The following is a 25,803-nucleotide window of genomic DNA, read 5'->3' on the forward strand; positions in this document are numbered from 1 at the left end:
CGCACACGACTGTATATACATATTTAATTTATCAGATTTCCCCGGATTTCTTGACGTGACTGTACCATTTGAATTTGAACCTTCTTGAATCACTGAATATTCCTTCTTCAAGCTAATAATTATTGAAGTCTATTATATAATACTAAAAAATCCTGGTTATCATTATGAATTTTCAACAATTATGTTAATTATATGTATTATTCATCATGGATTAAATAAAATACATTATTCGATGATCTGGGACTTTGACATGAACATGCGATGATCGACCAAGACTTGACTGGTAAGAGCAGCAATAAATTGCTCAACATTTCCGCAACTCACCATACATTTGTTTGCATTCCAGCGTCGGTTTGCAAAACCATCCATACCTTTACTCGCAATACCCCATCGATTTTCCGAGCGCCTCACCGCACGCATACTCCGTAAGCGGAGTGAGCTCACAGTTCGCATCTCCAGAGATGTATAGCCCCACAGCACTGGCTACACACTCCCACACAAACGAGTTGCTACAAAACGACGCGAGTGCTCAGCAGTCGCAACAGGCGCCCACTGTACTTGTTAACTCAACACGAGCAGCGGAAAGGTGGGACGGTAAGTCGAAACTGCTCAGATATCTTGAACCAGTCGTTGGCAAAATCAGAAGCTTCGTCGACCCGATTGCGAGTGTTTTTTACGACGCGATGCCAGCAACTTTCAGAGGTCTCAATTCTGATGTATCTACAGCTAAGAATGTAGAGCCAGAAGTTGAAGAGAAAGTAAAACGGCCAAGGGAGATATTAATACCACAACCACGACACATAGCACAGAGGAAGATGTCATATAGAAAATCACCGAGACAAAGACCAAAGAAATACGTAGAATTTAAAATAGACTTAGATAAATTGAAAAACAGTAAGGACTTCCTTGATTATATTAAAACTAAGAAATATAAACATAATTATCCAAACACGTTCTATTATCCTCGAATAAAATACTATATTAATCCGAATACATTCACTCCTAAACCAAATAACAATAGACTCTTGCCATATAGAAAGCCAATTTTGAGCCGTAATATTTTCGTCAATCGTAACGTATCCGTGACCACTCCTAATAGTGATGTTGTGCCTTTAGAACCAAGTGATTGGAAGCCAATCGTTGTATTCAATATTAGTAGCCCAAATTTGCATAACAATAAAACTGATAAAATACGTAGAAAGAAAATTATTAAAAAACGTAAAAGAATAAAAAGAAATATAGATAACAATGCATCACTAAAATCATTTGAAACTCCAAAAAAAATTTATTTAGAAACGAATGCTAAAAAAAATTTTGTTAAGAATAGTGCCGCAACGAATAGAGGTTTCTTTGAATTTTTCACTGACCCATTCTCAGATTTTATAAAACAAGCAAACGGATATGCCAAAAAAGTCATACATTCTAAAAAACCTCCAAAATACTACACAATAACATACGATTTGTTGATGTTTTGCTTAGATGCAATTGATGGTTTAGTCGAAGTTCATGAAGTAATCCATAACCACCTTAGTGATGATATCGAAGAGAAAACAAAAAATAAAAATAAGAAAAAAAAGAAACCAGTCGCTTACCACCACCCCCAACATGACCAACACTTATCACATAAAAATGATACGTCAAAAGTTTATGAGTTAAAAAATAATTAAAACTATTTTTTAATTACACAGGTTTTTTCAAAATATTTATATCTATATTGGTGATGGTAATTTGAACAATTGTATTTATATACACATGAGTAGTAAATATGGGTAAATAAATGTGCATTTGTAAATATCAATTAAAATATATTTATTTGTTTGTAATGGAATATTATATTGATTACACTTAATATTTTGATTCGTTGATTTATTTTTGGTATAGTTTTTTCAGATTCTGACAGTCTTAATTCAAGCTTTCTTAAGTTATTCAATGATTATGATAACTAAATCAAAACTATTGAGTGTAATCATATTTTATAGTAATCAATCATTTGAATTGATATTTGCATTGTTAAAAATCTTTGTTGTATTATCCAGGGTACCGGCGACGTCCAATGTTTTACGGAACCTCGCGCGCTTCTTCAGAATCCTATTCGGGGTACCACACACGCCGCTAAGCTCTCCATCAATGACTATGCCTATGTATGCTTTACCTCAAATGCAGAACAATATGCAGAGCCAAATGTTTAGCCCAACGATGGCTATGCCAACAGCTCAGTAACAAAATTGGACATTGGATCAAATTTATCGGATCAAGTGGCGTCAATTAGTTCACATTCTGCTAAATGTCAGATTACCACGTAAACAATGCTTGATCCTGTAAAAAAAAAATAATGTTACGTGGTGGTCTGACATTTAGCAAATGTTATCGCAGGCGCAGTGTTTTAAGTTTCTGGACTGGACTTAAACCATTTGTTGCTCTCTCTCACTCTTATACTTGATTGTCCAGACAATTTAAGGCATTGCGTTTTTTGCTTAACAATGTTTTGAGACTGATTTTAATTCTATAGATTATTAAACTAAATCTGAGGTTATTATAAGCGCGAGCCCGTCGACTATATTTATTAATAGATACGATAATTTATTTTAGGTTGTTGTAATAAGGCTTATTTATTCAGCACTATGTGGAATAAAAAATTTAAAACAGCACACAATGTTTTTTATTTACATTATCGATATATGTATTGAGTGACATACGCCATATTAAAAATACCTTCATCACCCGACATAAAAGGCTTTCTTGTAATATCAAGGATACGACATTGATATGAATACCTAATATATATTCTATTTGATATTCTTTTTCAATAGTCAGTTATTATTTTTATTAGAAAACATCAAAAATAAGTATTATTTTTAATTGGAAATTACATAGGGAAATTGTTGTATGATTTTTTTATACTGATATGTAGAAAAATGATTGAAAAAGAAGTAATATAACCTTGTGACAAGAATAGTTTACATATTTACGAAGTAGATGGCGTGACTTGTATTTTAGATCGCGCTAACGTTGTGTTCGCTTAGTAATATATATTTAAGAATTGTATTAATTTTCGAAGATTAGTCAATAATTAAAAATTCAATGTTAATCATAATTTGCTATACAGGGGTCTTAATCTGTGACTAAATATCGTTTCAAAGGTAATAATAATAATAATAATGTCCTCCAGACCGATTTCGGCCACAGCGGCCAATCTCAAGAGAGATTAGCCAACTACGCAGGAGATATTATAGTGCAAAAGTGTGTGCGCAAACACAGGTGCACTCTCTATTCCTTAACTCTCGTAATCCGATGGGACGGCGATCCGATTAATTTAAAATTTTAATTTTATTAAGTTTCAAAGGTACAAAGAGACTATCGTTAAAAGCACTTACAATATTAAAACAAACATTGAATTTTATTAAGTTGTTTATTCATGATGTAGGGTATTTACTCATCTTCTCCAGGTCATTTTGCTCCATCCAGTCCTCATCGTGATATTGATGGGAGTCAGTGAACACCTCATAATTCACGTTTTTAAGCTGCGTTTATAATAATTAAAAAAATTACATCACATGACTAGCACCGTTTTAAAAAAAGAATTTATTAAGTGAACAAATCATAATAATAAGATTTGCCAATTGTATTATTTTAAGTAAAAGCTTAATAGTTATCCTCTACAAAGTAGCCTAAGAAAATAACATGGACAAACAGCCTTTTAAAGAAATACTTCAAAACTGAATGTTTTGAAGTCACTGGCAATCATGGAATTATTTGAAAACCTTCACCGAGTCGGATTTCCTTGCGAAGTTTTCTTTCATCATTAAGCTCGTAATGGATTGTGAGCACCATTTGACAATATTAATGTAGCATGTATACATTTTCATATTCATATTAAAATAATAATCTATAAATTTAAAAAAAAACTTGTAACGTTTTAAATTTTTCAAACAAAAAAAAACTCTTTCTTGATTGATATTAGTTAACCTAAATGGAGCATCGATTATATAGAATAACTTGTAACTCAGAAGTTCAAGAAAAATAAAGGAAACTCATGCAAACACCTACCTTTCGTTTTGGTGCGTATAATAAAGTTTTAGATAGATTTACACTATGTTACAACACCATATATTTATGGCTTATAAAAAAAAACATAATAAACATGAACACGTTAAGGAAAAATATACAAAACTTGATAGCTTGTAAGACGTTCCCACAAATATATTATAAAAGAAAGAAATATTCGCACTCATAATATATAAATAAGCAAAAACGTGACTTCATTTAATATTTCTAGATATTTCGATAACGTGTCTTTTAAAATTCAATGAATCATACAAAAATACCGCTACATATAAAGTGAAATCAAATATTAAATACCAAGAAATAATAATTAAAAAGAGACTATTTATTGCAAAAAGTAGTTCCATAGACGATTATTATTACAAAACGTATATCGTAAACGCACTATACAAATATTATTAATTAAGCTAAAAAACTGTACCATAGTCTGGAGAATGTTTAATGGTAATTTATTTGAGACAGATAAATGAATAAAACACAATGTTTTTTGGTATATTTTTGTTTATATAGTATAGGTAGGACGAGCATATGGGTCACTTAATGGTAAGTGGTCACCAACGCCCATAGATATTGGCATTGTAAGAAATGTTATTCATCGCTTACATCGCCAATGCGCTACCAACCTTGGGAACTAAGATGTTATGTTCCTTGTGCCTGTAATTACACTGGCTCACTCACCCTTCAAACCGGAACACAATAATACCAAGTACTGCTGTTTTTTGGTAGAATATCTGATGAGTGGGTGGTACCTACGCAGACGAGCTTGCACAAAGCCCTACCACCAGTAGTATAATTAAATTAACGAATATTTTAAGCATTACTTAAATAATTAATCTGTTCCAAAACATGTATTATCTTAACGCTACATGCTATTTACAGAATTAATGAAATATTATATAACGACGCCTGTTTTGAAAAAATAGCAAAACTACATTCAAATATTTTTGCTAATTTTAACAGAAATAAGGCTATCTTTTCATTCCAAATTATCGATATTTCAATAGATTTAACATTCTCATAGAAATATTTCTCATCTTTTATAATAAAGTAAAATCCACGATATAAAGTTTCATTGTATTGTAACAAAAGAGTTGGAATATCTTCTCAGCATTGGATATCAAGCAAATAAATAGTGTCGTAATAACGTTTTTTTTAAGAAATATAATGAAGGGCTTAAAAAATTCAATGCCTCTTGAGACATATTTCCATATTGAATGCTTTTGTTAGATATTTCGATTCTACTATTACGATTATTATTTTATTTAAATTAAAACATTAATATAAGATTTCTGAAATTATTAACAGCTTATTTCTAAGCGATAGAGAGAGATAGAATGTGGATACTTATTTAAGAAGAAATTAATGTTGCTTATACATTTCATAGTAAAATAAACGGAAAAATAAAATAACAGTAATATAAATAATATGGTTTTCATTGTTATCATGGTTGCTAACAGACTAGACTGTGTATTAATAAACCGCAGTTGTAAAGTTTCAGCTAGACCAGTAAATTGTATGAATAGTAGACAGTATTGCTTATTTTATTTTATTTTTTTGTAATTTTGTATATGAGTTGTTACTTGAATAAATAAATAATTATTATTATTATTGTGAAACATCAATATATGTATTTCGTACTAGTACTAACTAATACTGTAGCTTTCAAATTGATATTGTTTATTATTGCAACACCTTGGAAATAGTAGTGGAAACAAAGCACCAAGCTACTCGTAGAATAGTCTATGGGACACCTATACTTTCAAAATTTTTTTAACTAGTAGCCTAGCCTTTATTGAAAAACAAAGGTTGTATTCATTTTTTAATAGTATGATGTTTTTATTATAATACAAATAAAATTTGCATATTATATAAATAAAATGGTTATTTACTCCATGTGCCTCGGATTACATAAAGATTCAATATTAAATAAGCCCTTTGATGTTTTCATAAGAAAAATTCTTTTGTGAAAATTTGTTCATATAAGGCTGTATTATTACATTTTTTTTCTTTTTATCTATTTTCTCTGAGCAGCACTGAAAATGGCTTTGTTGAAAAAACAATATACTCTTTATGAACAAATGAATAAAATTAAAATATATGTCTGTTATTTTAAAATTGCATTTTTTTACCAATAATGTCAGCGTATCTGGTGTAATCTTCTTAATTTAAAATCTTAGTGTAATTGAATTGTTCTAACCTTTCTAACCGTTAGGTTTTTATTTAATCGAAATCTTATCACAAAAAAAAAAATCAATGAAAATAATCCGGGATTGAATAACTATGTTCGCGTTATGTGTTCGTTGATACTGTTGCCGAGATGATCGTGGGTTCAAACCCGGGCAAGCACCACTGAATTTTCTTGTGCTTAATTTGTGATTTGTGATTATAATTCATCTCGTGCTTAGCGGTGGAAAACATCGTGAGGAAACCTGCATGTACAGTACAGTAACAGTAACAGCCTGTAAATGTCCCACTGCTGGGCTAAGGCCTCCTCTCCCTTTTTTTTGAGGAGAAGGTTTGGAGCTTATTCCACCACGCTGCTCCAGTGCGGGTTGGTAGAATACACATGTGGCAGAATTTCGATGAAATTAGACACATGCAGGTTTCCTCACGATGTTTTCCTTCACCGAAAAGCACGAGATGAATTATAAACAGAAATTAAGCACATGTAAATTCAGAGGTGCTCGCCCGGGTTTGAACCCACGTTCATCGGTTAAGATTCACGCGTTCTTACCACTGGGCCATCTCGACTTAACCTTATGCACTTAACCTGCATGTGTCTAATTTCATTGAAATTCGGTTACATGTGTATTTGGCCAACCCGCATTTAAGCAGCGTGGTGGAATAAGCCCCAAAACCTTCTCCTCAAAAGGGAGAGGAGGCCTTAGCCCAGCAGTGGGACATTAACAGGGTGTTACTGTGATACTGTTCGGTCTTAAGATTTTTTAATATATTTTTATTTGCTTTAGGGTTTTATTTGTAAACTAGTGTTCTATCGTGGCAATGGCGGTTTCCGGCGCGGCGTCGCCCTCGTTTTAAAGGGGTTCAAGTTTCTTTATACAAAAGTTCATCAAAACGGAAATCCTTCAATTTTTTGAGTTAAATGCTAGTATTATATATTTAGCATCCAAAAGTTAAATTGATTTTTATAAAAACATCGAATAGGTCTTTATAAAATTAGAACAACAAATCAATTTACATAAATTGATGTAAATTACTCTTAAAAAACCTAATAACACAATTGAACACATTCAAGAATTAATGATAAGTCGCGACAATAATGACTATCTTTCTATCCACCACCAAGATGGCGGTTTGAAATTAGTTTTTTTTTTGTTTAATTAAAATAATCCGCTTTCTATATAAATATATAAAATATACACTGATTAAGATAACCTAAATAATAATAATTCAATAGTTAAAAGGGCTTCGTTAATCGTTAGTATATAAAAAATTATAATATATAATAATTATATAGGATAAAATAAAAAATAAAAAAATTAGTGAATATTCCATTTAATCCACAATAAATAATCATTAGTATATTAATTAAATAAATTATTAAATTATTATTTAACAAGCAACCGCTTATGTATGTTTTGTTATATAAATGCGTTATCAGCTACTGTACAAGGTAGTAAGTATAAGTATATAAATAAATAAATAAAAATTATTTACATTCATTACCAAATCGTTTCCATTTACAAAGTTAACAATAAGCTTAAATACAACATTTGTTGACGAAATGTGACTATATTGTTGGCATAACTAATTTATTTATAGTTATATATAAGTTTATTGTTAACTCTGTAATTTTATCTGCTGTTTGTTAGTTGCGGGTTAAACCTTGCAGGTTAAAGTTACTCCGTCAGGACCCATTCACGATTATGATTTAGTCCTTTTTGATGATAGCCTGAAAAGTATTCGTATATTAGTTCTTATAAAAATGTTAATGTAAGTTAAAAATTGTTTTTTAAGATTTAAGTTCGGTTGAAATATGCATTCGAGTCGTTTTGCTTACGGATAGTCTTATTGCTATTTTATATTTTTTTATAGAAATACACCAACTATCTGTTCCGGCTACATAACGTATGGGTACCCATATAACATTTATATTGAAGGACATAAAAAAGCTCGTATTTTTTTGTTAGGAACCTTCGCGGTTTCACCAAAGTTTCACCATAATCGGATGAATGGTTTAGCAATGCATAGATGAAAAACATACTAACATACATTTTTATTTGTTAAGTTGAAGGATACTTCTATCTGTCATTTTATACATTAACCCAGAAGAGTTAGAGCTATTCTTTAAGAGCAAATCGAAAACTCATCGCAGAAATCGGTCGTGAAATATCAAGAAGCGTATCATTATAGTTACAATATTTCAAGAATACACGCATCAAAATAGTATATCAACATTAGTTGTCAACATTTCATTGATGAGTAATTAAGTGAGTTCTTACAGGATAGCATTGCTGAAGCAAAACGAATCGTTATAGAAAAAAAACGATCATAAAATGCTTCGAAACGGTTTTAAAATTTAACTATAAATAAACATATCGAATAATGATTTGAAGGTATTCATTTACAAAATAATTAAATGTAGTACTTCCGCATGAAAGTGCAAGACGCTGAATAAAAAACAATAATATTTTTTACAAATATTTACTCATGCATTACTCAGTAACGTTCCTAAAAATGCGTTGCATGCATGCATGCGTTTAACTGGTAAAAAAATAATGCAGTATTTATTGAACTTACTCACGATTAGTTGAATACAATCAATATGTTGTATGTAAGGCATTGACGGAAAGGCACTCTTTCTTGGCTTTTGTAGTGCCATTTCATTGTTATTTGTTTATATTATTAAATAAATGAATAAAATAATTATTCAAGTATTCGAAGATTGAAACAAAAATATATGTAACGCAAACGTTTTTTTATTAATATAATAAAAAAAACGTACAGAGTTTAGTGATGTATAATATTAAATATTACCTAAACATTTTTTTACCAGTTAAAATTATTTGCAAATAAACACTTAATTTAATAAGTGCATGCGATATCATACCATGCAGATCACTCATATCCATGCTGTTAATCATTAGTCGGTCACCTGAGGAGAGAATAGCTTCTTCAGGCCGATGATCGTGGCTAGGAGAAGTGCGATCTTGGAGATCAGAAGGGCCTTTCCAACCATTAAGAAGAGGCCCTTGAATGTCAGAGCTCCAAGGAGACCGAACTTCATCGCGGCAGCCGCCAGGAATGGACCTATGTTCTTATTTCTGGCTCTTCCAGTTTCAATTGATTTGTGGGCTTTCATCGATACTCCTATAATAAAAATAAAATTAGGTCAAAATTAATTTTGATTTTTCGGGGCAAACGACCGACTCGTTTGGTGGTAAGTGTCACCATCGCTCATGGACACCTGATATTAACATAATTTATGCAATGAAAAGAAGAAAAATTAAATGAAAATTAAGTGTTTCAAATTCATGTATGAACCTGCGATCTTCGCTTAAGATTCACGTGTTTTAACCACTCAGCAATATCGGCTCTCATAATAATATTCATTGAATATTATTTTCTCACAACGTCTCTTTTTTTATATTAAATCCAATTATATTTTTCTATTGAATTTTTAGCGTCTAAATATTTTCAACAAAAATAAATTGCTTTGCACCTAATTAGGGAAGACACAATCGCCTTGACAGCTCGTAATTCAAGTTGAAAAATTGTCTTTGAAGATGATAATTATTTAAAGGCGAATAATAATGGATAATAAAATAATACGAAATGGGAAAAAAGTTTTATCTGAGTACACGGTCTGTAAATGTCCCACATAGGACAATATTGAGCTTGGAATTGATTCCACCAGGCTGCTCCAATACGAGCCATCAAGAATACATATTAGAGGTTCACTAAGAATACATGTGTGGCCAATTTTATTCAACAGATAGCTTCCCAATTTTTTCCACCACCACCAAGAGATGAATAAACACAAATTGAGTTTCTTCTGCTTCTATGACAGTAGCAACAGCTCATTGGAGGTACTGCAGAGTAATAACGACCATTGGCCAAGCCAATTTATTTAATTTTTCCAATGATAACCGATGACGCGATGCGCGACCAATAAGCGTTAAGTATCTATTCAGTTTGATTTGATATATATTAAGAATATAAAGTCGAGATAGCCTAGTGGTTAGAACGCGTGAATCTTAGCCGATGATCGTGGGTTCAAACCCGGGCAAGCACCACTGAATTTTCATGTGCTTAATTTGTGTTTATAATTCATCTCGTGCTTGACGGTGAAGGAAAACATCGTGAGGAAACCTGCATGTGTCTAATTTCATTGAAATTCTGTCACATGTGTATTCTACCAACCCGCATTGGAGCAGCGTGGTAGAATAAGCTCCAAACCTTCTCCTCAAAAGGAGACGAGCCGGTTGGCGTGGTTGGTAGAACACTTGCCTTTCACGCCGAAGGTTGTGGGTTCGATTCCCACCCAGGACAGACATTTGTGTGCATGAACATGTCTGTTCGTCCTGAGTCTGGGTGTAATTATCTATATAAGTATGTATTTACAAAAGAAAAAGTAGTATATGTAGTATATCAGTTGTCTGGTTTCCATAGCACAAGCTTTATACAAGCTTAATTTGGGATCAGATGGCCGTGTGTGAAAAATGTCCCAGGATATTATTTATTTATTTATTTATTTAAAAGGGAGAGGAGGAATTAGCCCAGCAGTGGGACATTAACAGGCTGTTACTGTTACTGTAAGAATAATAATAAAATATCGTAACAAAGAATTACGTGATACAATGGCATTAATCGTTAAAGGTTCTGGAAAGTTCAATTTTATAATTTCTTCATTAAAATTATATATATAAAAAAAAAAACAAAAAAAAGTAGCATCCCTTGACGTGTCTGTGTTCTTATTAAATAAAGTATAGATAATCGTATATATAGATTAGCGTAATTCCTGCGAGATTATCGGAGAAGTAGAGAGGTTTTATGGGCAGTTGTTCTCTTCAAGATCGGATAAACCCGTGGGAATCAGTATTGATGACCAGCGCGCCCCTCTTATGCGCCATTACTCCGAGGAGCTCCCGGTCGTTGACCAAGGAGAGATTAGGGCGGCTCTAGAACAGCTTAAAAACAACAAAGCTCCGGGAGATGACGGAATCACAACAGAGTTGCTTAAGGCAGGCGGGACTCCGGTCCTGAAAGAGCTAGCAAGCCTCTTTAATTCCGTCATCCAACATGGCAAGACCCCGGAAACGTGGAGCGGGAGTGAGGTGGTACTGTTTTTCAAGAAAGGTGATAAAACCCTCTTGAAAAACTACAGACCAATCTCCCTCCTGAGTCACGTGTATAAGCTGTTCTCAAGAGTCGTCACGAACCGTCTCGCCAGACGACTTGACGAGTTCCAGCCCCCAGAGCAAGCCGGCTTTCGATCAGGCTACAGCTCCGTGGACCACATCCATACTGTTCGGCCGATTGTGCAGAAGACCGAAGAGTACAATCAGCCGCTGTGTATGGCATTTGTGGACTACGAGAAAGCCTTCGACTCCATCGAAACCTGGGCAGTGCTCGACTCATTGCAGAGATGTCATATCGATTGGAGATATATCGAGGTACTGAGATGTCTGTACAACGCCGCTACAATGACTGTCCACATCCAGGACTGTAAGACGAAGGCGATCCAACTGCGCAGAGGGGTGAGAGAGGGGGATGTAATATCCCCGAAACTGTTCACCAACGCGTTGGAAGACGTTTTCAAAACGCTGGATTGGACTAGGTATGGAGTCAATGTAAACGGCGAGTACATCTCACACCTTCGATTTGCCGACGATATCGTCATCATAGCAGAGTCGCTGGAACAACTCACCGAAATGCTGCGTAGCCTAGGCGAGTCTTCCCGGTGTGTCGGTCTCGGTATGAACTTGGACAAGACCAAGGTCATGTTCAATAGGCATGTCGTGCCGGGACCGATATACGTCGAGGGGAAACCTCTCGAAGTTGTTAGTGAATATACCTACCTAGGACAGATAATACAAGTCGGTAGGAACAACTTCGAGAAGGAAGCCGATCGAAGAATTCGCTTGGGATGGGCAGCATTTGGCAACCTTCGTCAAGTCCTCAAGTCGTCTATACCGCAATGTTTGAAGACGAAAGTCTTCAACCAATGCGTCTTACCTGCCATGACATACGGTGCCGAAACGTGGACACTAACTGCGGGACTAGTCCACAAATTCAAAGTCGCTCAGCGTGCTATGGAGCGAGCTATGCTCGGAGTATCTTTGAAGGATAAGATCAGAAATGAGATTATCCGGAAAAGAACCGGAGTCACCGACATAGCTTGCAAAATTAGCAGGCTGAAGTGGCAGTGGGCTGGTCACGTATGTCGTAGGACCGATGGCCGTTGGAGCAGACGAGTCCTAGAGTGGAGACCGCGAATCGGCAAGCGCAGCGTAGGGCGCCCTCCAGCCAGGTGGACCGACGACCTTAAGAAGGTGGCGGGCACCAACTGGATGCGGAAGGCGGAGGACAGGGAGCTTTGGCGCACCTTGGGAGAGGCCTATGTTCAGCAGTGGACAACGATTGGCTGTTGATTGATTGATTGATTGACGTTTGTGAAATCCTAACAAACATACAGTCACATTGTATTTCTGTATTGCTGCGCTGAAAAGTCACTTTACAAGATTACAGCGCTTCATTTGAAATCAAAATTTTTCATTCACATACACCTTTTTTTCAATTCAAGTCTTAATGTACAATATGATAAGCTTAACTCTAAGCATTTGACAATAATTTATATATAAACTTTTTATATCTAAACTTTTTGGAATATTAGTTGCTGTAAAAAAATTCAAATTTCGAATATTTTGAATATAATATAATTGAATACAAAGATCCAATAGCGACGGCTGCTAAAAGAATTAGTAGACTAATTTAAATTTTAGGCACAATAATATATTTAATGACTATTTTATTTATTGGAGCGTGATAATTGTTCAGTCATTTAATTGATAAGTATTATTTTTTCAAACTGAGTTAGAACTCCAATTAAAAACCACTTTATATATGTACATAGTTTAGGTACAATGTAGGGTTAAACGTAGGCAATTAGGATTTTCACTAAAACTAACATTAAAGCGCCTAAACATAGGCAATTACGCTTGAAACTAAACTACTTTTAATACTTGAGAAGTCATTACAGTCTAGAATGTGTATAATCAAATAGCATCATTAAAGTAAAGCAAGGAAACAGGCAAAAATATATTATAGTTTTTATTAAAAAACATTCAATAACATTTATCATATTTCCATATTAAATTCAAGCTCATTCGAAACCTTTAATTAAATTTTTACCCTCAATGTTTTATAACACTAATGAAGTGTTAAGAGTACGTTCGTTAGATTGATATAATCGCCAAAATGTAATATGTGTTCTTATACATTAAGGAATATCATCACTAATAACTTCAAAATAAGCAATATATTACATAGACTGACTACGAAACATTAACAACGCAAAAAAAAACTTACCAACACCCAAGCTTCCATCCTGTTCCTTCTTGCCAGCGATCACAACATCAGCATTATCCAGAAGTCTGTATCTCAGCGAACGAGTTGTGGCGAAGTTCCAGAGCTTGTCTAAGATGACCTGTTGCGCCTGGTCTTCTAATGAATTGCCAGCTCGTGCAAAAGTCTCTGGCCTAATGGGCATTTCTGCTGCGGCACCATTACTGTAATGAAAATAAAAAATCGAATGGGGGTTTACAAATCCAGGATTTATAAATCTATCGTAAAAGGTAACTATTGAATCTGCTATACATATACAGTGGCAGCTGAAAGCGCGCGTATGTCGATCTTACTTTCCTATTTTGACACAATAAACCCTATTTACCATATATTATCTTTTTAATATAGGGTTACCTGGAAGATAATATCTCTTGGAGTTATGCCTACCTATCTAACTACCATTATATAAACTGTTCAAATAAATACATAAATAATTATTTATTTTATAGTACAAAATTGAACAAGTAAAATTAGAAATCAACTCAATTTCAAATATAAAATAAATAATTAATATCGCTATTTACTAATTAACGAACCAAAATCACGTATTGGCGTTTGAAAATTCAAACTTCATGTTACGAAACGCGAGGATCGAATTATTACCAATTGTAAAACACAAATACGATCGACGATCGTCACCAATTAATGCAGGAACAAATTACTGTATTAATTGGTAACACTACAATATATCATCTGGAATTATTACGCCACTTACCCAAATCTGATTCCATTGTTATTAATGGAAATTCAAATTGAGATTGGACAGTTACAATAATCGTTAAAGCTACGAGAGAACGTTGTGAAGACTATCTATATATCTTTAGGATTATAAATAAGAGTATTAAATAAATTGTATAATTCCAAAGGAATTAGTTTTGGAAGTTAGTGTTTGAGCAAATGAGATTAGCTTTTAAGAATTGACAGAAATCGAAAACTTAGTATGTCTGAAGAAGCAGCGATTATATCGCTTTAATCCGCTGTAGCTATAAACAAAAAGCGATTTTAACCGTCTGAACAATCTTTTCAAATTGAAGCAATAAAATCAATTCAATGAATGTTTGTATTGGATGTAAATATTTTCTTTTATTTTACTTTTTTTTTGTTAATATTATTACTGGTTATGTTTGTAGTGTATACTTCATGCTTATACTATATTACTTATATATATTTCAAAATATATATGTCGATACCATATTTGTTGTACATAGTTATGTACAAATATAACTTATGTAGTCAAAATACAACCACTTATTGGTGAAATTGAAACAATTTATTGTACACATTCTACCGTAACCGTAACAGCCTGTGAATGTCCCACTGCTGGGCTAAAGGCCTCCTCTCCTCTTTTTTGAGGAGAAGGTTTTGGAGTTTGGTAACACATTTCAAATCATTTAATTTCGCTACGATTCGCGTTATAATATGTAAAGTACTTATTAAAATACTTATTTATTTTAGTTACTAAAATTATAAAAGTGAATAAATATTTGAATTTTTTATTTGAAGATCTTGCAGGCGTTATATATAGCATCGAGAACTTAATTAGTATAAATGAACCTGTACCTCTCATCAATAATCATTAGGTCATCGGACAGCTGGAAGGCAGCGGTTCTCAACATTCTATCAACATATCCAACGAGCTCGACTGCGATGCACGAGGAGGTTTCCCGTGACGCGCATTTGTTTGTGAGACCACGCTTAAGCGTTTCTTCCGATGTTGACATCTAGAAAAAAAAATACATCATAAAATATTTTGTATACCTTTTTATATTTATCATTATTTGTACTATTTGTAGTTTTTAAGTGACGAATAACAAAATTCGTATAAATCCTACTCTTCACATACATACATACGACTTCGAAATTTACGGCACGTTTGTTATTTGAACACTTCTAAATTACACCTCGTATACAACTTCTACTACCCGTAAGCAAAAATTGTTCATTACAAAGTAACCAGACATAAGGGAACTTATTATAAATATTATTAAGAATAAACTTATATTATACATACATAATATACATAAATGTATGTATCAAATTTTGTTGACGATTTGTTGAAAGTGATTGAACATTATTAATTTTCTTGCCACCGTTCCACGGGGTCACGCTTCGTACCTTAGATATTATTAAGTTTTATTTTTATATATTCAAGGCTTTAATGTAAATATTTTATTATTTTATTCTTCTTGTGTTGAATATAAAAAATAGTATATTTAATTACATATTAAACTAAAAAAAAGATCAAAATTTGCATGTAAATTAGAAGTCGTGCAGAAACTTCTAGAAGTACGAATTAATTTAAATACTTGTGTATTGGAAACTTTAGGCGATATTATAAATTTCAAACATTTATTAGTTGAAATTTAAACTTTGTAATATATAGAATCAGAACTTAGGCATATACAAATAAATAGAAAATTAATTTTCTTACATACTTTAATAATTATTCTCTTTCATACGATATATGTGTTTGTAATATTAGGATTATTAAACAATAATTAAAAATTTATATTAATATCTGATTGGAACACAACTAATGGCTTAAACGTTCCAGTGAATAAAACACGTTTATCTCAACTGAATATTGTGGGTACAAATACATTATCATCCATTTTTTAGTGCTCAAGCGAATAAGTATTTTATGTTCTCTCACTCTCATAATCCGGATGGAACAACAATGTGACTTCTGCGCCTGATGCTTTACGTCCTTTTCGAGCTGTGATAACTCGCTGAGAATTTGTTTTTGCCGAAAAAAGAACAATAGCGATTTACTGCCCGAACCCTGTGTTTGAACCCAGAACCTCGAGATCTGTTTTACAAACTAGCCATTAGAATAACGAGATTTTCGTAAACATACAAAGTAAAGTTCAAAATAATCTATTTTAAAGAGCACTTTATTTGAAGTAGTTCTAAAGGAATAAAGCAATGAAGGAATCCATGTAAAAAGGGTACTTCACTTTTAAGTATTTTAAATTGCAAAATCTTTTAAAATTCTTCAAAGTATCTTAAATGGATATTATACAATATATCGTATGTGTTTTTGTCTCAATCTGTTTAATTCTACAAATGTTATTAAATTATTAAAAGCTATTTTTATTATTTTTTTAAAGAACGGTCACAATTTTTTTGTTAATTATTATATTTCGATTATAACTTAAACTTTATTACAATTTTTTATTAAGACTTGTGACGAGGGCAGACGCGAATTTATGCCTAGTTCTGAAAGAAACCAATCGAAGGGCCCCAGCTAAAGGTGATATAATTTTTCTCTAATCGCTTTGAAATGGGGAGGCCTCAAATTTCAAACTGCCTAGGGGTCTTGGATCTCTAAATCCGGGCCTGGTCAAGAGTATCATTAGTGTTGTGGTTTGCTTGTACGGCTATACATTGTGAAGTCCAGACTTTTTCCGAACAATGAATTTTCAGTCGAAAATACTTTTATTGATAACCCTTATCAGCAATTTTCTTAGTCGGTTTTTCAGACACTCTCAGATAGAGTAGATGTGGACACTCTTAGATTTAGGGACACACTTTGTAAATTAAAAAAATAATTCTACAAGCCTTTCTTAATTAGCAGCGCACTTCACAGACGGGTCAAATGCTTATATTTTATTTTCTATATAACTTTAGTTATCTTCATAAAATATTAATTCAAGTATTTTAAACGACAAATAGATTATGTCAATATTTTTAACTTACGTAGAAATTAATCAATGATTATTCTCAATATAATTATGAGTGTGAGGGTAGGGAATAGATTATATTTGACAAGTGTGAAATTGGTCGCCGTGGCCAAAATCAGAGAGGCCATCTCCCAATTATTTATTTTATATGTAATCGATAAACATCATTTGTTACATAATTAATAATAATATAATTATTTTTGTTTCGATTTTAAATTTGATGCGAATTTTTTATGGCCACCTTCATCGTGAAATCAAGTCGTGTGTCGTGACGGCAAGCGCCCTGCTCTGTTATGTCGTCGCGACCACTCTCCGCCGCTGTAAAATGGAGTAGAGACCATTTTATGCGTGGCGCGTATAGAACATTTTATTATAATAGTAAGAAAAATGCATTTATTTTGTTAGCGAAATTCTATTTCTTTATTCATTTTACTCCGTACTTATTTCTTTATAGGTTTTATTTAATTAAAATTAAATTACTTCAATAACCATCTATGTCTTTGTTTCAGAATTGTCGATTATTACGTAACTGTCTATTTTTTGCTTCTTTAGTTAAGTTAGTTTCATTTCTTTTTTAATATAAGTTGTTATTATTTAACCTTTTCCAAAATTAAAATCTGCGAATCTTAATATCATACTAAGCCAGAAATTACGAACAAATGCAATTATATTGAAGCTTCATTGTATGTGTATAAAAGTACTAAGTACTGTTTAAAACTTATCAAAGTTCCTTTAATAGTGAAATTCAAGTAGAAGATGGCATTGGTGAGTTGAGCGCTATAAATTCGATAAAGAAGTAAATTGCATTGACAAAATTAAATAAGAAAACTACAATGTGAAGTCGATGAGACCACAGAGTTAACAAATCGTTAGAAATGACATTTTTTATTTATACTAAAATGACTGTTACGCGATTGACTTCTAGAGTATATAAATAGTTGCATTTTTGTTTGGTATGTAAAGTGTGGATGAGGTAAACCCTAGCACTTGACGTATATATTAATAACGAAACAACAAAGAACATGTAGACCTCTGCATATATATCAAGTGTCATCGCAATCGATTGAATGGAATAGAAGTTCATATGCTGTACCGCTTTTTAGCGGTGAATCAAAATTAAGTGAATAAGTAACTAACATTATTTATGAGAATATACATATAAATGTACGAATATGTGCTATTTTTCGTGATAATGGACTAACATTGTCGAAGTTCATGGAACAGAAATCAAACTTATGTTTGCATCTAAAACGTTATATTTTGTAGCTTTTTTAAAAATATTCCTTAGTAACTGTTGTGTTTAAGTTGTGCCCAAGAATAGTTTATATTGCTGACAACGTCAATGTCTATGGACTCTGGTGAACACTTATCATCATATGGCCTTGTTGCTCATCGGCCGACCAATTTTATATACGAGTATTTAAAAAAAGCAATGGTCTATGTCCTTGGCACAGATTTATTGGCTTACTAACCCATCGAAAATAACAATACACTTTAAACTTTAGATATTCTTCGGTTTCAATAAATGGATGGAATTCTGATGGACATCACATCTGTTTTCATCAACGAAATAAATAATTCTTTCTATAAAATATTTCAATGTTACTTATTCTGCTGACGCCTGCTATTATACACGCCGCTTCTAAAAAACTTCTTATCTGTGTGAATTTTAACAAAGTATCTCGAACTCAATCGAAACTCAACTTATTTAAAAGTCTTTTGTAAGAGTTTCTTCGTATTGAATTGAGAACGCTAGAGTTGATGAGTGTGAATCGACTTTAAATTCTTATGATTAAACGTACTCAAATGGGATATTTATTCGATTTACTAGTTTGCATATATTTTAATAGTTTTTTTGCCTCGCTCGCGTTTTGGGGGAGGTCAGGTGTTAGGTATAAAAAAGTTCCCTATTATTTGTGTTATAAGCTACCCTATTATTTGGGTTATAAGCTGGTTTCATAAGAAATTTCATTAAAATCGGTGAGCATCAAGGGGTCGACGGTTGTTTTTAATTTTTAGGTATATTTACATTTTTCATTATTTGCTAAAGTCTATCCAACAAGAGAAGGAAAGGCGAACAAAGAACTTTGACATTAAAATTGACGCGATTGGTTATGATCTAGAATAATCTATGATATTTAATATTATGGATCCGCTAAAAAATACCTTTTGAATGTATTCAAAGTTGTTATCCGAATTTTGGAAGTAAAATCGGATATATGTAGTTAATTGGAATAGTATATTATAAATAAAGACATATTAATCAAGAACTGTTTTTTATACATATATTCTACCGCAGATACCCACTCATCAGATATTCTACCGCAAAACAGCAATACTTGATATTGTTGTGTTCCGGTTTGAAGGGTGAGTGAGCCAGTGTAATTACAGGCACAAGGGACATAAAATCTTAGTTCCCAAGGTTGGTGGCGCATTGGCTATGTAAGCGATGGTTGACATTTCTTACAATGCCAATGTCTAAGGGCGTTTGGTGACCACTTACCATCAGGTGGCCCATATGCTCGTCCACCTTCCTATTCTATAAAAAAAAATATAGCAGAGCTATTAGCGAATCTGTAAATCTGATTGTTTATCTTTACACCTTCGATTGGAACATTCTATTGGGATGTATTTGTGCAGGGTGCAACTAAATGCATATCACCCACTTATCAATCGATCAAACGTTAAATAAAAATACCTTGGTATACATCGTACTGGTTAAATGGTAAATTAACCAGTATAATTTCAGACACAAGCGTCTGAATAACTTAGTTAATTTGTTTGCGGCGTATCGGTTGTGTAACACTTAACACTTGACTGATTTATATGTTTTAAGCTTATAGACTGTTTTTGGAGAGTACTGCCGCCTGAAATACAGTTTAACTAGCTCAAGGACAGTGGATTTATATAGAATAGTATCCTATATATTAATGTTGTTTATGTAATTATATTATTTGTTAACTGTGATTGTTCTTGTATTTTTTTTATAATATATTGTATAGGTCGACCTGGGCCACCTGATGTTAAGAAGTCTTCACAACCATTTCTTGCATCACAAATGCACCAACCAACCACCAACCTATAGAACGAAGATGTTATGCCTCTCGTGCCTGTAGTTACACTGGTGCACTCAATTGTCCACCCGAAACACAACAATATTAAGTTTTGCTGTTAGGCAGTGGAATATAAGATGAATGGGACCTACCCAAACGGCTTACACAAAGCCCTAACGCCAAGTAAAGTTGAACCGAAGTGAACCCGTAACCCTGAATGAAACGCGCCTATAATGACGATAAATACCTCATGCACTATAGTATTTTTTGTCTATATAATAGTGAACAAACTATTGTCGAATAAAAACCTAACCTGATAATCAAAAGGATTCAGTGTCGAAGATAAAAAAACACAAAGAATCCTTGTATAAATAAAGGTTTAAATAAATAAAGCTTTAAAGAAAAACATTCACTGTATGATAATTCTTTTCATCTAATAACGTTAACAATGCCCACCACATTTGAAAATAATAATAATATCCTGGGACATTTTTCACACACGGCCATCTGATCCCAAATCAAGCTTGTACAGAGCTTGTAGCACAAGCTCTGTACAAGCTTGATTGCGGAAACCAGACAACTGATATACTACATATACTATTTTTTGTAAATACATACTTATATAGATAATTACACCCAGACTCAGGACAAACAGACATGTTCATGCACACAAATATCTGTTCTGGGTGGGAATCGAACCCACAACCTTCGGCGTGAAAGGCAAGCATCCACCAACCACGCCAACCGGCTCGTCTAAATTATATTCGTCACATCAAAATCATTACAAGAACTTAGTTTGATTTATTGCTTAAAATAATATTAATGTAAGTGTAATCTAATTGGATAATTAATCTATTAACAGTCGAGATGGCCCAGTGGTAAGAATGCGTGAATATTAACTGATAACCTTTGGTTCAAACCCGGGCAAGCACCATTGAATTTTCAAGTGCTTAATTTGTGTTTAAAATTCATCTCGTGCTTGACGGTGTAGGAAAACATCGCGAGGAAACCTGCATGTGTCTAATTTCAATGTCAAATTCTGCCACATGTGTATTTCACCAACTCGCATTGGGGCAGCGTGGTGGAATAAGCTCCAAGCCTTCTCCTCAAAAAAAGGAGAGGAAGCCTTAGCCCAGCAGTGGGACATTCACAGGTTGTTACTGTAATGAACCTATTATTAAGTAACTATTCTTGTTTTGCTTGAGAACCTAGCGGCCTAGTAGTAAGTAAGGTTGCTAATTCATAAATTGCTTATTGCTTAAGTGAATTTTCATCGGTTTGATTTGTGTTTATGATTCATCTCCTGCTTGGCTATGTGTAGTTTAGTGGAATAAGTTCCAAACCTTCTCTTCAAGTGGAATCATATCCCAGCAGTGAGATATTTATAGGATATATCTATATAATATTATGTTTTGTTTCGTTTGAACAAAATTTCTAGAAAATATTTCGGTTTTTAACGGTTAAATTTAACGGTTTTGTGTATTTATACACAATACTACGTATTGTTGTTTTTCAGTAAAATGCACAAAGCCCTACCACCGAGTAAATGTATATTTACTCTTATTATTATAATAAGATAAATCAACAAAGTATATATTATATGTGCCACGCACACACCAGGAAGTATGACGTCATTTCGTTTGCCGACATACGAGTCGGTCTTACCCCCGAGGCGTGATAATACGTGTTTCACAATTAAAAGATATTGCGTTTTATAAGCGTAAATAAGAGAGTAAAGAAATCGATACATAATTAAGTAAAAGTGTGATTGTCTTTAAAATCTCAGTATTATAATTGGCTGTTGGAAATCAACGAGAGTTCTTCCATTGAACAATGAAATTACTTTCATAGTTCGCTTCCGATATAAAACGCAATATTAACATAATTATTGAGTGAAATAGTATTTTCGTTCTTTAGTGATAAGAGATCAGTTATATTTTTTTAAATTATTATTATAGGTAGGAAAACTAACAAAAGGGCCACCTGAAAGTAAGTGGTCACCATCATATACAAGGGCATTATAATAAACGTTAGCTATTCCTTAAATCACCACCAACCTTGGGCGATGTTATGTCCCTTGTAGTTATATTATTGCTATTTGGAAGTAGAATATATGCTGGGTGATACCTAACTAGAAGGGCTTGTACAAAGCCCTAACACTAAGTAAAGTTTTACTGTAACTATCTTGTCTTGGTGTAAAGTAAAGTGTACTGTTATTATTTTTGGTTGTTTTGAAAATGTCTCTCGTAATAACGAACAATTCGTAATATATCTAGTTGAAATTGTTATATTATTGTAAGGCGTATTTCGTTTGGCGTTTCTTGAATATACCTTTGACACATGGTTTTGATATTTGAATAATAAAGGCAAAATGCTATTTTTTCCGTAATATATTTTTTTAAAACGCTAAAACAACGCTACGCGTTCACTCATCAAAAGTCCCTGAATTTCTTAAATTGCATAGAAAAGTTAATAATTCTTCAGCTTTATTTCACGTAAAAGGTTTTAAAAAAAATCATTATAAAGTTTTTAATTAACGATAATAAATACTATTAGAGCAAGTGACAATACTACCTGCCTACGCGTTGGGAATCGACGAGTTCTAGTTTTCCACTTTCCACGTAAATGCGACTGCGTGACACCCTTAAGATATAACGGACGGCGTTTCCATAAAATCGATGTTGTTTTTCTTTTTTTTTTGTAATACATGTAGGCAGACGGGCAGATGGTGCACCTGATGGCAATTGGTTACCATCGCCTCATAGATATTAGAGCTGTAAGAAATATTAACCGTTCCTAACATTACCAATTCGTCACCAACCTTGGAAACTAAGATATTATATAACAATATTAAGTTTTGCTGTTTAACAATAGAACTTCTGATAAGTGGGTGATTTGAAACCTTTATTCTGAAGCACACTATTATATCTATACATGTATGTATGTATGTGTGCCTATTAATCTTGACATAAAAGATTCACAAGTTTTTCCTGCTACCGCTTATGACTTAACACTGAGCTTCAAAGTGCATCTCTAGGGCACAAGAGTTTTAATTACAAACGTCAGTAACTAAGTATTAATTTAAATTAGGTCAGCAGGGAAAGCGATATCGGTATCGCGTTACCGTATCTAATTAATTGATACGTTGATGAATTTCCTTTACCATGTCAATGTTACATATATCCTAGAAACGGATACGGTTGAGTTCGTAATGCTAATTATGACGTTTACGTTACGGACAAATTTATTAAAGAAACCTCATTCAAAACGTATGTAACATGATGACAGTTGGGTATTGTTAAACAGATATCATTCTCTTTCTGTCATTATTGTTTTGACCTTGGAAAGAAGAAGACACGGCATTGTTTAACTAATGACCCGTTAAACAACGTTTATAAGTGAGGACGTATATATTTATAACATAGCGTGAAGCTAGTATTTATTGATTTGATTTTAATTATAAACATTTACGGCCTTTAGAAATATTGCTTAGCGGGTGTTTAGTGAAGCACTGATTTCTCTCTTTCTGACATTATTGATTTGACATTGGAAAGAAGAAGACAGCATTGTTTAACTATTCACCCCCTAAACACCATTTATAGTTAAAGCCAAAAATTATTTTATTACTTTCTAGTCAGTTTACAAATCTACAAGACACATCTATCCAAATCCAAATGTCAGCAAGTTGTAGGAACGAGTCCTTTTGAATCGCTTTACAAGATTGAATTTCAAGTTATACCCATTTCAGAAAGTAGATTCAACCAATGACGGATAAGAACGTCTTCAGAAAATCTTTTCTACCAATTAAATTACATGGCATATAATATATCATTTCACAGCGTCGACATACGGGTGAAGGATAAATAATTTACTAGTGTACTATGCTTAATAAATAGCTTTTGAGTTGCAGAATTTCACAGTATTTGTATCCTATTATAATGTGTTTAAAGTTGTTTTGGTCCCGAGGATAAAATCTTATTAAGCGTATCTATCAATACGGTCAAGCGTTTGTACCACGCCTGTACCAACTTGGGGGACCAACACAGCCATCGCACAAGTGTCATGCATTGTTATAACATTGCGCTGACCACAAGCAAACACAGTCAGGACAAGCGAATGATAACAGCAACTTAATATAAGACCATGATCTCAAAATGTCTGCAGACACCGCGTTGTTCAGAATCCGTCTTTGTTATATAGCTGTGTTATACGTTTAAGCTAAAAAAGATTAATTAAAGTACCCTGGATTTAGTGGGATCCAAGGCGTCTTTATTTATTTCTTTTTGTGTAAAAAAAAATAAAAAGGAAAAGATACAAGCGCATAAGTTCATGGTAAATATAAATAGAATAATTAAAAAATATATTCTAAGAGGGTTAATGATATTAATTCAGTCCTTTTTAGCTTCAATCATAATTTGAGTTTTTGTTTAATAAGCTTTATATTTTCTTCATATAAAATAATTTCACACAATTGTTTCAAAGAAAAAACATGTATTTATTTAATTTGTATGTATTTTTTATCTTCCGACATATTCTTTCATCAACTAAAATCCAATTGAAAGAACAGCCCTTAGGCATGCTTTTGCGTATTTGCGCGAAATAAATACATAAAAATGAAATATTTGACTTCTGCGTAGGTTGCTTTATGCAGGCAGGTTGTGAAAAATTATAAAAAAATTGGATGTTGCCTATGTAAACAGATAATTAATCTTAAATATTATTATAATAGCGAAAGTGAGTTTGTTGTATACTCTCCCGTCTTAACTACTCTACCAGTCATCATGAAATTTTCTAAATACGTTATAAAGTATACAGAAATGCAAATCAGCTTCCCTCATATGTGGACGATACCACGGGCGAAAGCAAGTTATATACAAAATTTACTAAACACGCAATAAGTTTTTATATATTTAATAAAATAATAACTTATATGACCCATAACTATATTTATTACTAAATTATTACATCAAAGGATGATTACTAATAAACATTATAGTTTTATTTTCCAAATGACTGGATGTTTCTTTTTTATTATGTAATTATTCTAAATGTATAAAAGCTGAGCAATCAGCATTATTACAATCATAATATAATAAAATTTGTATGAATTAACTAATTGCAATAGATCTTGGGATAGATTAGAAGTGACATCAATGATAAAAAAAAATGGATCGTCAACATGAAATTCGAAATTCAAATTTAAAAATATTAAATTTCTACCACTGACTGAAAGACAACTTACAGCCTAAGCTTTGGATAAAAGATCGTGACATTTTAGACTTTGTACTAACTTAAAATTTAAATTTACTTAAAATTTAAATTTAAATTTAAAATTACTTAAAATTCATAAGCCTAAGAGTATGAAATAGGGAATAAAACTAGTATGCAACCTAATAATTTTGCAAGTTCAAGTATAA

At 32.7% G+C, this 25,803-nt stretch overlaps 2 protein-coding genes across 2 annotated transcripts in view; one reads left to right on the forward strand and one right to left on the reverse strand.

Annotated features, from left to right (window-relative positions):
- The window catches only part of LOC126778311 (uncharacterized), a 32,447-nt gene extending 29,898 nt beyond the window's left edge, over positions 1-2,549 (forward strand). Inside the window, exons 4-5 of the mRNA XM_050501814.1 lie at positions 347-594; positions 2,037-2,549. Of these exons, the coding sequence (XP_050357771.1) occupies positions 347-594; positions 2,037-2,116 (328 nt within the window). The 3' untranslated portion in view covers positions 2,117-2,549. The remainder of the gene's footprint in view (positions 1-346; positions 595-2,036) is intronic.
- Positions 2,550-9,166: 6,617 nt separating this feature from the next.
- Positions 9,167-16,309, reverse strand: LOC126778053 (uncharacterized). Its single transcript, XM_050501401.1, has 4 exons — positions 16,304-16,309; positions 15,211-15,371; positions 13,615-13,814; positions 9,167-9,393 (listed from the first exon to the last, which is right to left on the reverse strand). Exons 1-4 carry the CDS (start codon positions 16,307-16,309, stop codon positions 9,167-9,169), a joined length of 594 nt encoding a protein of 197 aa, XP_050357358.1.
- Between the last annotated feature and the right edge of the window lie 9,494 nt (positions 16,310-25,803).

Source organism: Nymphalis io, chromosome 25 (genome assembly GCF_905147045.1).
Source record: "Nymphalis io chromosome 25, ilAglIoxx1.1, whole genome shotgun sequence".
Classification (NCBI taxonomy): Eukaryota; Metazoa; Arthropoda; class Insecta; order Lepidoptera; family Nymphalidae; genus Nymphalis; species Nymphalis io.